The 12,425-nt window shown below is 38.2% G+C and overlaps 1 protein-coding gene across 2 annotated transcripts in view; it reads right to left on the minus strand.

The window, feature by feature from the left end:
• arhgap10 (Rho GTPase activating protein 10) overlaps nucleotides 1-12,425 on the minus strand; it is a 33,542-nt gene that overhangs the window by 14,519 nt on the left and 6,598 nt on the right. The window contains exons 1-6 of one of the 2 annotated variants that reach the window (XM_046048441.1): nucleotides 4,323-4,403; nucleotides 4,010-4,071; nucleotides 3,009-3,145; nucleotides 2,591-2,662; nucleotides 2,262-2,363; nucleotides 223-333 (exon numbers count right to left, since the gene is read on the minus strand). In XM_046048441.1, the coding sequence (XP_045904397.1) occupies nucleotides 223-333; nucleotides 2,262-2,363; nucleotides 2,591-2,662; nucleotides 3,009-3,101 (378 nt within the window). In that variant the 5' untranslated portion in view covers nucleotides 3,102-3,145; nucleotides 4,010-4,071; nucleotides 4,323-4,403. Of the gene's footprint in view, nucleotides 1-222; nucleotides 334-2,261; nucleotides 2,364-2,590; nucleotides 2,663-3,008; nucleotides 3,146-4,009; nucleotides 4,072-4,322; nucleotides 4,419-12,425 lie in introns of those variants that run through there. The other variant, XM_046048440.1, reaches the window with a different exon arrangement.

Genomic DNA, 12,425 nt, shown 5'->3' on the forward strand with positions numbered 1-12,425 from the left:
GGCTACCAATGAACTACTATGGCTTCAACAGGTGGCATTTAATGCAAGGTATTGAAGTACTCAATTGGTATCGGTATCACTTTAAGGGTACTGGTTTTGGTACTGGTATCGTAAAATTTTAAACGATACCCAACCCTACACATCCTGTATTGCCCCTTGCTTTTATTAGTGTGAAAGACAAGCCACCTCAGTGCCAACATGCCACTAAGGTCAGTCACTCACCGGCTCCACACACTCAAACTTCTTTCTCTCTTGGATCTCCTGCAGTTTGCACACATAGTCCAGGGACTCCTCCTGAAAATGTTGCCTCATGGTTTCCACCTGGCTGTCTGCCTGTGGAGGCAGAGAACACACACACCATGATGATTATCGAGACAGACAGATGCATGGAAGCAAAGAAGAAACATTACAATGTTTGTGATCCTGTTCTATTTCAAGATTTTCTTGTTATAGCAGTATATTCTTACAAAAGGGATACTGACATTGCTTAGCGCTCAATCAAATACTGAATATACTTAAATCAATTTAATTGAAATAGCCCTAAATAACAGGGTTGTCTCATAGGGCTATATAATCTGTATAACATACGACACCCTCCATTGTCTCGATTCATAAAAAGAAAAGCTACACACTGACAAAAAAACAAAACAGGAAAAGCCAGAAAAAATGGAAGTGAAACAGAGAGGGGGATCCTCTTCTGAAGCAACAGTAGCAGAACTGTAAAATACCCATCCATCCATTTTTTATGCCTGCTTGTCCTTTTTTTTGCAGGATTGCAGGCAGGCTGGAGCCTATCACAGCTCACATTTGTTTGAGAGGCGGAGTACCCTGAATGTACAATTTGTTTGATGTCACAGGGCTAACATGTATAGACAGATGACACACTCAAACGTACACCTACGGGCAATTTAGGGTTGCCAGTGAAATCCTGCATGGCTTTGGACTGTGGGAGGGAACCAGAGCACCCCGGGGACAAATTTACACACAGAAAAGCCAGAGTCGGGATTTGTTTCCTTCTTGCAGTGAGCCGATAGCACTAACCACTGTGTGCTATCCTCCAAAGTGATTTGACATAGTGATTTGATATCAAATTTCTTTTATCGTGATAACCTTTATTGGCCACATTGCCCAGCCCTACTCCGGTGTGTGTGTGTGTGTGTGTATGTGTGTATGTATATATATATACACACAAAGCATTATTAAGTGTAGTAAGTAACATACCTTCTTACTGCAGTAAGATTACTGGCTGATATCATTGCCTACTAAATGTCAACTACTTTTCCCCACTTTAAAATAAATAAGATCAAAGTTCACATACTGCTTTTCATACTATATGCTACTGTCTATTGAGTTGACTAACAACTGATGCAGTGTTGAGAAGGTTCATGACTCCTGTGGCTGTGAACGAATCACTGGGTCTATTTATTAAGTCTGATAGAAATCAGTGTTGGTACCACAGACCCTTGTGTCACAAGAGTCACAGAGAACAGAACAGCCTGCAGTTATAATGTCAACAGTTTCAAGTGTCCTCTCTGGTTGGTGTATACAACATATGGGTAAGCCTTACATGGCTACATGACATTGCAAAGACAAGAAGAGAGGAAACATTTTTAAGCAAGAGGTTGCTATATTTTCTTGCACATCACTTTATTTACTTCACTATGTATTTTAGCATTATTTTATGATAAAATGGTATTAAGACTGGCCTAATTTCATTCTTCGGGTTTACATGGCAGAATGACAATAAAGATCCCTTGAATCCTTTGAAATTTCCACAATATAAAATTTTTATGTCATCGTACATCGCATGGATTGTTCCCCAAACTACAGCAATCAGGCTTGACCTTGGCAGCACAGCACAAGTGAGTACACATTTCCTTTCCAAACAAGCCAGGAAAACTATGGGTGCAAGGCACGTCAGTGGAAACACACACAGTCTAACAGGCTTTGCAGCAAGGCTCTTCCACAAGGCACAAAGGCAAAAATCAAAAACAAGGATTCTTGACCCAAACAAAATACCCTTTTCCACCCATTCTGCAGTCATTATGAATTGCTGGGTTAGGTTGGGTAATTTTATTTGTACCTGTAGGTAGATTTGGTTTGCAGTAGACAGACAAGTCATCCATGTTGACACACATTGTGTGTGTGTGTGTGTGTGTGTGTGTGTTTGCACAACACAGATATGATAAAAGTACTTAAGGCTCCAAAAAAATCAGGATGCGATTCTGTATGTTACGGAGAGTTCAGGGAACGATAAATACCTCGTGTAGTTGTGGCTCTTTCTTTTTTGCCGACATATTCAGAAGCTTTTCCAAAGAGCTGTAGTACTTCTCCGTTTCTTTCTCATACCTCTTTCTTTCCGCCTTAAGAAGGTACAGTGGAAGGTGGAGAAGCATATAGGAGAAAAAAAACACTTGATCATTCTCTGGGACAAAGAAACTAAAGCTATGTTTGTTGTATAATTTATATGCTATAAGCATCCAACTGTGAAATATGGATTATTTTGTTTTTGGATACAGCAAGCATACAAACATATGAACTAAGAGCTATGAAACATATTGTGAAGAGGAAATAAACCATCATACATTACCCTTACTGTACCAAGATGATCTTTCCTGAACTTCTCCAGGGGTTTCATTAAGGTTTCTGTGATGTTTCTCATCTAGACAGATATAAGCCACAACAAAACCTTCATTATTGATAGAGCCCATTGTTATTTCATATGACACAACATTTCCCAGTCTTAAGTGTTGTTGACTTCAGGGAAGAGTGGCAGCTGTATAAAGTATCTTGGCCTCTAGTGGTGCTGCCTTATGACTGATGCCCTACTGGCCTTGATATACTAAATTACATGTCTGAAATTACATAACTGTTATTCTAAAAGTAGATTTGTCTTTAAATAATGTAGTATGTTTTATTATGTATGTTTGTATTTTTCCTCATTACTCCAATGCTTCTGCTCGGCTAACTGCAGGACATGTCTGTGCCTGCATGCCCATCCTTCTTACTTTGCACTGTGATGTCATCCCACTCTGCTGAGCTGTGCTGTGCTGAGCAGCGTGTTTACCATTATGGTCTGAGCCTGGCGCTAAAACAGTCATCTCAGTCAGCTCCTGATGATGGGCCCACTCCCTAACCTCAGACACTACAGACAGACATTACAAGACAAATGGCTGTTTATAGGAAGTCACAAACGCTAAACTGTGCATCCCTGTCCAAAGAAGAGGAATGTTTTAGATGGATTTCTTCTGAAAGTTTTTTCTTAAACCATCACTGGCCATTAAGCCTACTGCTTACATTAAAAAATTAAAAGAATCCTCAAATGAGGAGCTTTTGAACAAGTATATCAATATAACAAATGAATCACAGGATGGTGCACCACATCTGCAGTATAGAACATCGTGTAACACTTTTCTTGACACTTCAGCATAGCAGTTCATGAGGATGTTATAACTTTCTTCATATTGGATGTGTGATTTTGTGGTTTATAAATTAGCAAGTTTAACAACGCTGTCTGATGCAGGGGATAGTTTAATGGTGTCATGTCATAATGGCCGGTACTAGCTCGTGTAGATCTGTCTTGGTGTTTAAAGCTTGGGTGTAATAATGTGGATATTGACTCCTGTCCTCTCTGCAGCCCCTCCAAGGCAGGTGCTGTGACAGTGACCTTGAGACACAAGGGCAACTGTTTGATTACTATCAATACTTATCCACTCACTAGGAAACTGGTTTGCTCTGCATACAGGATGTTGTACTGTACACTGGAGAAAATTAAATTATGAGTGCCTGGATCTCTGGTGGAGTCAGACATTAATAGATGCAAATACCAAATATGGGCAGTAATAGGTGTAGCCTGGATGGAAATGCCCACTGTGCAAGGACACACAGTTAAATAAACCAAGCATAACACACACACACACACACACACACACACACACACACACACACACACACACACACACAGGTATTTCCCTTGGCTTTCTAGCAGGTTCTGACTGGTTGTTCTCACCATCAGCTCTCTTTGGTCTTCTAGGTTCTTGAGGAATGAGGAGAACTCTTGCAAAGACTCATCTGAAGGAGAAAAAAAAAACAACTTGGTTACAAATGAAATCATTCTGCCTCACTCTCTCTCTCTCTCTCTCACGCGCAGCGTAAAATACATTATGATTATCAGTTGTTTCCACCACAGGTGCACACCAAAACTGCTCTTAATTTGCTGGTAGAGAAAGAACCATAAACAAACATTTACAGTGCATGTCTGCATGGTGGTAACAAAACTAGTGTTTAGTTTCCATCATGTGAGGAGGCAAACCCACACTTACCAATACATTTCTCATCATCTGTCTTTGCGTCGCCGATGTACTCAAACTGAAACTCCCCCAGGCACTGAGCAAACTTTCGCTGCGCCATCCCAAGCTCTGAAAGAAATATAAAAAAGCATTACACGCAGGCTTTAAAAAAAAGAGGCAGAATTCTTAATAGGATTCCACTGTAATTTGTCAAAACATTTAGACTATGCACAATACAATTACTTGTCATCTTCATTATAAAAATAAAAAGTCACATGTGAAAAGTTCGTCTGATGCAGAACAGAGTTAATCACTTTGCAAACATCCTGTTTGTCTACAGTCTGCTACATCCTGTTGCACATCAAACCCTAGTGTGGCAGGAGGGCAGGTGCCACAGCTTAACACATGCAAATAGAGAGCAAATGTGATTTAATTATTTGTGTGCAAGGCATAGCCTTATGACGGATAATGGATAACCCAAATGCTGACATAAAAAAGTGCAATGGCACTGCAAAAAAGTAAATCTAATATTACAATGTATTGCTCAGCCCCAGTACCCTAAAAATCATCATCCCTGATAAATCATCTCCCCTGAAAAGACCCTCAGGCCGTTAGAAGTTGTTAGGAGACTTGGTGGACTTAATAAAGTGGAAAGTAGGCCTACATCTACATGATAGCCAGGCACAAGAAATAACTCAAAATCTCTTTAATCTTGTTGCCATTAATGCCTCTAATGAATGGCGAACTATAGGAATGAAAATGCCAAGCCTAACCTCTGGCTGGACGAACCTCAGGCGAGCCCTAACATGGGTGACTACTCTCTGAGAATTGCACGCACCTTTGTAAACCCTGCAAAACACTGCAAACATGCTCCTGGATCTACATTAAACCAGGTTCTGATATTGAGAGGTGGAAAAATGAGATTTAAATTTACCCTCCTCTGCACCCCTACATGTCAGTAAACACTGCAAACCAAATCTATTTCCAAACAGTGAAGAGATTCCCCGAGGTGGGATTTCTGACCCACGGCAGTCCCCAAGGGAAGTATGACAGAATGCGGCAAGGGTATTTTTAAGACTGGAGCTACGTGCAGTTTACTGAGGAGCAGCAGTGTCATTAGACTTGGCAGAGAGCTGGGACACTATAGGAAACAATCAACTGAGCAATGCCACTGAATAAAGCTCAGACACTGCTGAGCATCTGTAACTGCTTCAAAGTCACTCGACAGCTAGCTGGAAAGTAGAGCTGCAACTAATGATTATGGAGTGATTCAAGAAAATATAGTAAATATGTATATGTTCATACTCAGAAATATCATCATTATTTACCAAAAGGATGTTTTCAACTTGCTAACTATTTGTGACCACCATGGCACATACCCAAAGGTATGTCATAAAGAAAAATACATGTGATAAATATAGAATTTTGTTCTCATGCATTTGACAAACTCCTTAAAATAATTATGAATCTCATTGGTAAACAACACTGTTTTGTTGTTCAGAATTTTTTGTTGGACTTTGTTTGGCAGCTTTGGAAAAAGCCAGGAGCATGCTAACTGTGAGCATGATTGCATGCTAATGTTACCGGCACGCTAACAGGCTAAATGTTTCATTCTAAACATCAGCATGTTAAGATCCAATAGTTAATAGTTAGCTAACATGCATGTCCACAATTACCATTAGTTACTATCAGACCAGTTAAATTTACTGTATCTTGTAATATTAATTGAGCTTTTGTTGTGTTGTGACAAAAAGCTTTATATCTTTCGTTATCGATAATTATCAAGAAAAGTATCAAATTGTTATTTCTTCCGAGTTTAATGGATGATTTTTGCTCCTGATTGAAAGTTGAAGAACCCAGGTGGTCAATTGGGGTTTAAACTCTTCTTTGTGGTCGGAAAGAACAGAAACACTTGATTATAAACAGTGGATCACTTCACAAATCTGAGGTAGAACATTCAAAACTATTATGATAAAATCTTTGTCAACAAATATGCATGAGTGAAGTAAAAGCTTTTTTCAGTCTTTTTTCCTCAACAAAATTAACTAATTATTAAAAAAACAAGCCCTATTTGTTACATTGCTACTGAAAAAAATTATATCGCGATATTATTATTATTGTTTTATTTCCCAGCCCTATTCTTTGTTGTTTCTTCTAGCACTAACCTTGAGTGATTCTGTTACTGCAACTAAAATTGTCAGAAACACATTTAATGCATAGCTCTTAACATTTTTTTATTTTTGTTATATTTATTTTGTGTCAATTTGCCTCTATCTTTGATAATACAAAGTGTAGCCAGACAGAAAAAACAGGGTTGTTTGCATGCAACAAAGGTCCCCAACTGGATTTAAAAGTGGGTTTGTTAGTGCCGACTCAGGCTTTCGTAAAGACAGCAGAAGCCCTCCCATATTCTCTGAAGGAAAAGCCCTGGATGCTCAGTTTCTTAACAATGACCTAGACCTTTACAAATCCAGCAGATGTTTATATGCATTCATTTATTTGAGTTGTTTGCTATGTTTGCTTCTTTCTATCCATGGCTTACACACTCCAGGTTCTCTGAGCAGTCTGTGTACACATGCTATGGATTAAATCTGCAGTGGGCCCAAAGCCCAAACATGTGAGAGGTTTTGGACAATGTCTGCCAGAGGCTGGCACAAAGGGCATGGCTTCTGCCTCAATTGTTTATTTCAAACTGTGTGAAATCCAGTGCTGGTCGCTCTTCAGCTCAAACTCACATCTTTACAATTCCAAAGGACACAAGGATAAATGGGCAAACCAAACACCTGTGGCCAATTTGTTGTGAAACTACAGGAAGCAAAGGGATGCAAACCAGACAATGGGAGAGCTTGTTTATTACAGTATTTACAATTGTTTGTTCTTTGAGTAGGTCTTTATATAGCACATGGAGGAAATGTTCATTTTCTTGTGGGCAACGTAATTGTTGTCTTTAAGAAATGAAAAGTTTAATCAGCAAAAGAAATGCAATAGAAATGTGCTGCAGGCCATTAAAAGCAAACTGCCTCACTTGTACAATGACAAATCAGATGCAGCTTTGTATCAACAGGAAGGTAGTACATAATGAGAGTAAGCAAAACAAAAGGACTCTGAATTGTTTATGGCTCATAATAAGTCATTTCTTGGCTGATGAACTTCTGCATGACACTCCGCAGACATAACTTTAGATCATTAATCAAAGAGACTGGAAAAGGGTCTACATCTGTTCTTTCCTCAGACACGGTAAACAAAAAATAGGCCACAGCACAAGCAACATTAAGAGAGTGACAAACAATAACAGTAGAGTGTGAAATCCTCTGGCTCAGGCACCTCTTTAAAGACATTATTTTAGAGAAGGGACAAGAGGAAGGAGTATTATGGGCTGCCTTATTATTGTGAGTTTGTCAGATGTGAGTTAGTGCAAGACTTAATTAGACAATAGTTTAGAGTAGAAACATTGTATTATAAACTCATGTCAACCACACCTAATCATTTTGGAGCTCATATTGCTAACGCACATCAGCTTTTCACTTTTTTGCAAAAAACGTTTCCGTCACAGAGGTGACTTCCAACTGGTGTCAACACAACCTGATGCACTGCTATGCCGGAGTATTTAAGTGCGGGTTATTTGTCAAACACAGCAATTTTCTTTGGAGTGACTGTAAGACCTAGAAGGAATCTAAACCACACAGACAGCAAAAAATCCAAACCAGGGTCCATAAAAGGTAACTCTGGTCACTTTGCTTTTAGGCAATAGTCCTTAATTTGCAGCAAATGGAATGACTGCAGACAACACAAACTATATTGGCATGGTCTATGAAAAACTCTTATCATTTTATAAGTCCAGTAAACAGGATGTGGAGAAGAAATCAGAAGCATAGGTTTTATTGGACCAAGCATGTTCCACATCTGCTATGAATGCATGAGTGGAGGCCTCTAGCGCTGAATACACCACTATGGTCATATTTCACCGCTGCTTGTGTTTATTGTCAAAGACAATATATAATAAGCTACAGACCTTGGGGTGGTGAGAATCTGGCCAATACTGACCACACCATTCAGCACCACTGAAGCACCGTCTCATTAACTCGCCTTTTCACTCCTGTTTTTTTTTTTTTTCTCCTTTTAGTGCTTTACTTTTTTTGTACAAGGTCTGTATTTTTACTAGCTGGTTATTGGTATGAAAACATATTTATCTTTATCAGCATGGACACCTCCTTACAAAAGGCCCTTAAAAGCGTGTTCAAACGAATTTACTTTAAATCAAATCCTGTGCAAACCTCAGGTTACAGCTCACCACATTAGCAGCTACTTTTTACACTTTTGACAAGCTGGGTCTGGGTTGAGCTACATATTAGTACTACCAATTTCTTTAAATCTGCACTAATCAATATTATTTATTAACAATGGGTATGATGTCTATATGTAATGTGAGAGGGTTTGATTGTAGTGACGAACCCACAGAGAATTATCATCATCTCCAGAGCTCACGCATTTTTAGCGTGTTTATTTACATTATTTTGGTTGAACTATTTTTGGTTAACTCTCTCTGCCCTCATCTGCGTTGTTTCCTGTCACAGCAGGCAGCTGTAAAGACTTACAGTGTTTAGTAACAAGTTGTACAGCATAACAACTTTATGCAATGTCAGTTTTGTATTTTCAGATTGTTCCACTGCCCCCAAAAGGCTGAAAAAATAAATAAAATTACTACTGCTTTAACTAATACATCTGAAACAACCTTTTGTTACGATTGCTGGTGTTTCTGCCTCGGCCCCAGGTGCTTTTTTAAATTCTGGCTTTACGCAAGGCTTGATCCTAGCCCTCTTGCTATTTTATTTCACCATATCTTATTCTAGTGACATCATTTTGAAAATATAACATTTACTTTAATTGCTGTAACTCAATAGCCTTTGTTTGCCCTTCTAATGATCCTTCTAGCCAGGCTTGAAACAAAGAGTGTCCAGGTTTCTGCAGTCTGCGACTCTCTGTGCTTTGAAGCAGTCTGCCAGAGGAACGTGTGGATGATGAGTGTGTTGTCTTTTAAATCCCTTCTTTAGACCGTAGTGACTTTTATAGAAATGCAATTTCAGAGGTTGTATATTGCGTATATTTTATGCTCATACTGCGTCTCTACAGATCATGTCATTGCTAGTGCTTTTGGCTCTGCTTTTGTTTGGCTGTGTTCAAAATATATATATATATTTTTACTTGTACATATTTTCCACCTGCGTGCCAGACAACAACGAAGCAATAGCTACAGCATGCGTTTATGTTATAAATAAAAAGCACATGCAATAATCTGTCGTCATTAGTACTAATAGTAGTTGTAGTCGTGACTTTCTGTAATGAGTCATTATTATACTGAGCATCAATGGAAAGTTCAGCTACTCCGGATAGTAAACACATGTTTTGACAACATTACACTGAACTCCTCATTCTTCAAAGGACATCTACGTGACTGGTGCTGTTATAAGAGCAGCGTAAGTATGGAACAGTGTGTAATGTGTGTGGTTACTAAAGCAAATTAGGGATGCAAACTAGTCATTTTAAGCTAATGAGGGGACATTTCTTTTGGATTTTAATGAGCAAATAATGCTTGGTAATTATCCAGATATCAAAATGCATCGATAATCGTTTTATAGTCGCATCGCAGCCCTCTGAATCGTAATTAGGGCTGGGCTATAAAACAATAATGATAATTATTGCAATATAATTTTCCTCAATAACGATATAACAAATGTTCAATATATCGTCATCTGAATCACAAACGAATTAGCACTTAATTTTTCTATAAATTATATTTATTGTGTTGAGGAAAAGGGACTGAAAAAAGATTTACTAATCATATTTTTTTAAATAAAATAAAAAGTTTTTATCATAATTGTTGTTTGAATGTTCTACCGCAGATCTGTGAAGTGATCCACTGTTTGGCATCAAGTGTTTGTCATGCTCTAACCATAAAGAATAGTTTAAAACCAATTAACCATTTGGTTTCTTCAACTTTGACTCAGGAGCAAAAATCAGCCTTTAAACCTGAAGGAAATAATTATTTGACATTTATTGTGATAATTATCGATATCGGATGTTATGAAATGTTTTTATTGTGATAACATTTTTGGCCATACCACCCAGCCCTAATTGTAATCGAATCGAATTGTGAGGTGCCTAGAGGTTCGCACCCCTATGCCTTTTATTAGAATATTACAGGTATCCTTTATACAGCATCAGGGCTCAGTTCACTGTGGACAATTAGTGTATACTCCAAGAACAGTGATGTCAATGGATAGATTTGCAAGCTCCTTATTAGAACCATGTGTGAGCATGGTGCACAAATCACACCCATCCACAATCTGATTACACAGGCTGAATGCATGTTTAACTCACTGCAGGGTGGACATTTAATATGAGAATATATGAGGCCAAGCTGCGTGGACTTCATTACATAAAACATGAAGAATGAATGTTATCCGTTTACATGAAACTCCAGCATTAACCCACTGCAGGCAACGTGCAGAGAAGGAAGTCATAGCGACAACATTTTAGTCCCTGCGCAGAGTCAATTGAAGTTAAAGCAGCATAGATCAACTGGATACAATCAGTGGAGCAATACACAAAAGTGTCAGATGAGAGGTCTGCATAACTGATTAAAATGATAGTTCTTTCCTCTAGGACAGCAGCTATCACAAGATAGAAATAGTTCTCTCACACACACACACACACACACACATACACTGGGGCACACAAGAGTCCAAGGCAAATGCTTCTCCTGCTTTTTGCCTTTTAAAGCAAGGCATTTCTGAGCAAACCTGGGAACTGTCATACTTGGCTAGTTTCTCTGCAGAAAGCCAGAGACCCCAGTCTATTGGCTTCAGCGTATGAGTTTTACAGACCCCACCTTACAACTATCTGATATTACAGGCAAGATTTTTCTTTCACAGGAAAAACATGAAAAAATAAAAAAACTGGCCCTGTGACATTAAACATTGGTGCCCCTATTCAGAAGAGGTGGGAAGAAAAACAAGGATGACACAATGGGTAGGGGCGGCCCTCTGGTTATTATGGACCAAAGCAGAAGCTGACAGCAACAAGAACAAAAGTCAGGTATGTGTGAGAAAATAATCTTGACTCAGATGCCCACATCCTAGCTTTTAGTGCTTTTTAAAAGCTGGTCAGTGCACCTTTGAGTTAAGATTATTTTGTAACACATACTGTTCCCAAGGTCAATAATGATGACATTGACAATGATTATTCTCAAAATATCATATCAGATGTGTATCAATAAATAAGGCTTTTGTTGAACAGGGTCATGATTATGACTGCTCGTAATTATTATTTTAACCTTTTTATTGTCACAAGTTAACACTGGGTCCAAAGCGCTGTTTTGATAATACTGTCATCTGACCAAAAGTCCAAAGATTTAATGAAACAGGAAAGGGAAGCAGATACCAGCAAATATTTGGCATTTTACTTAATAAGACAAGTATGAGAAATACTATCAAGTCATTTCCAGCTAGTATATTGTGCAGACACTGATGGCAGCATTAATAATGTGGTCTCTTTATGAGCTTAGGGCCAAAATCATTACTGTATTACACAGCACTAACAAAAATGTTATCACGATATAAAATTATCATTCAATATCGATAATTATCACAATAAATGTCAAATCATTATTTCTTTAAATTTTAAAGGCTGATTTTTTTTAACCAGATGGTTGTTAGGGGTGGGAATCACCAGAGGCCCCACGATACGATATTATCACGATATTTACGTTGCGATTCGATTTTAAATATGTTGAGATATATTGCAATTTATTAGCTTTTTCCAACTTCCAATTAGGTCCCTAAAATCAAACTTTGTCAACATCTGTTTATCTAAAAATATACATTTCTCTGTTTGTTCATATCACTTTTTCAGTCCTCAATATGGTCCTGTAAAGTTTTCTAGTGGACTAAAAAAGCAATAGATTTTATTGTTCTAGTACCAAGAAGTTAAAACTCCCATCTGCAATTTATATAATAAAATATCGATACTTGGCGTCCGTGTATTGATACAGTATTGCCATGGCAAATATCACGATAGTATGCTGTATCGATTTTTTCCCCCCTTGCAGTTTTTATTCTACTGTATTCTTTATGATCA

This window comes from Micropterus dolomieu, linkage group LG04 (genome assembly GCF_021292245.1).
Source record: "Micropterus dolomieu isolate WLL.071019.BEF.003 ecotype Adirondacks linkage group LG04, ASM2129224v1, whole genome shotgun sequence".
Classification (NCBI taxonomy): Eukaryota; Metazoa; Chordata; class Actinopteri; order Centrarchiformes; family Centrarchidae; genus Micropterus; species Micropterus dolomieu.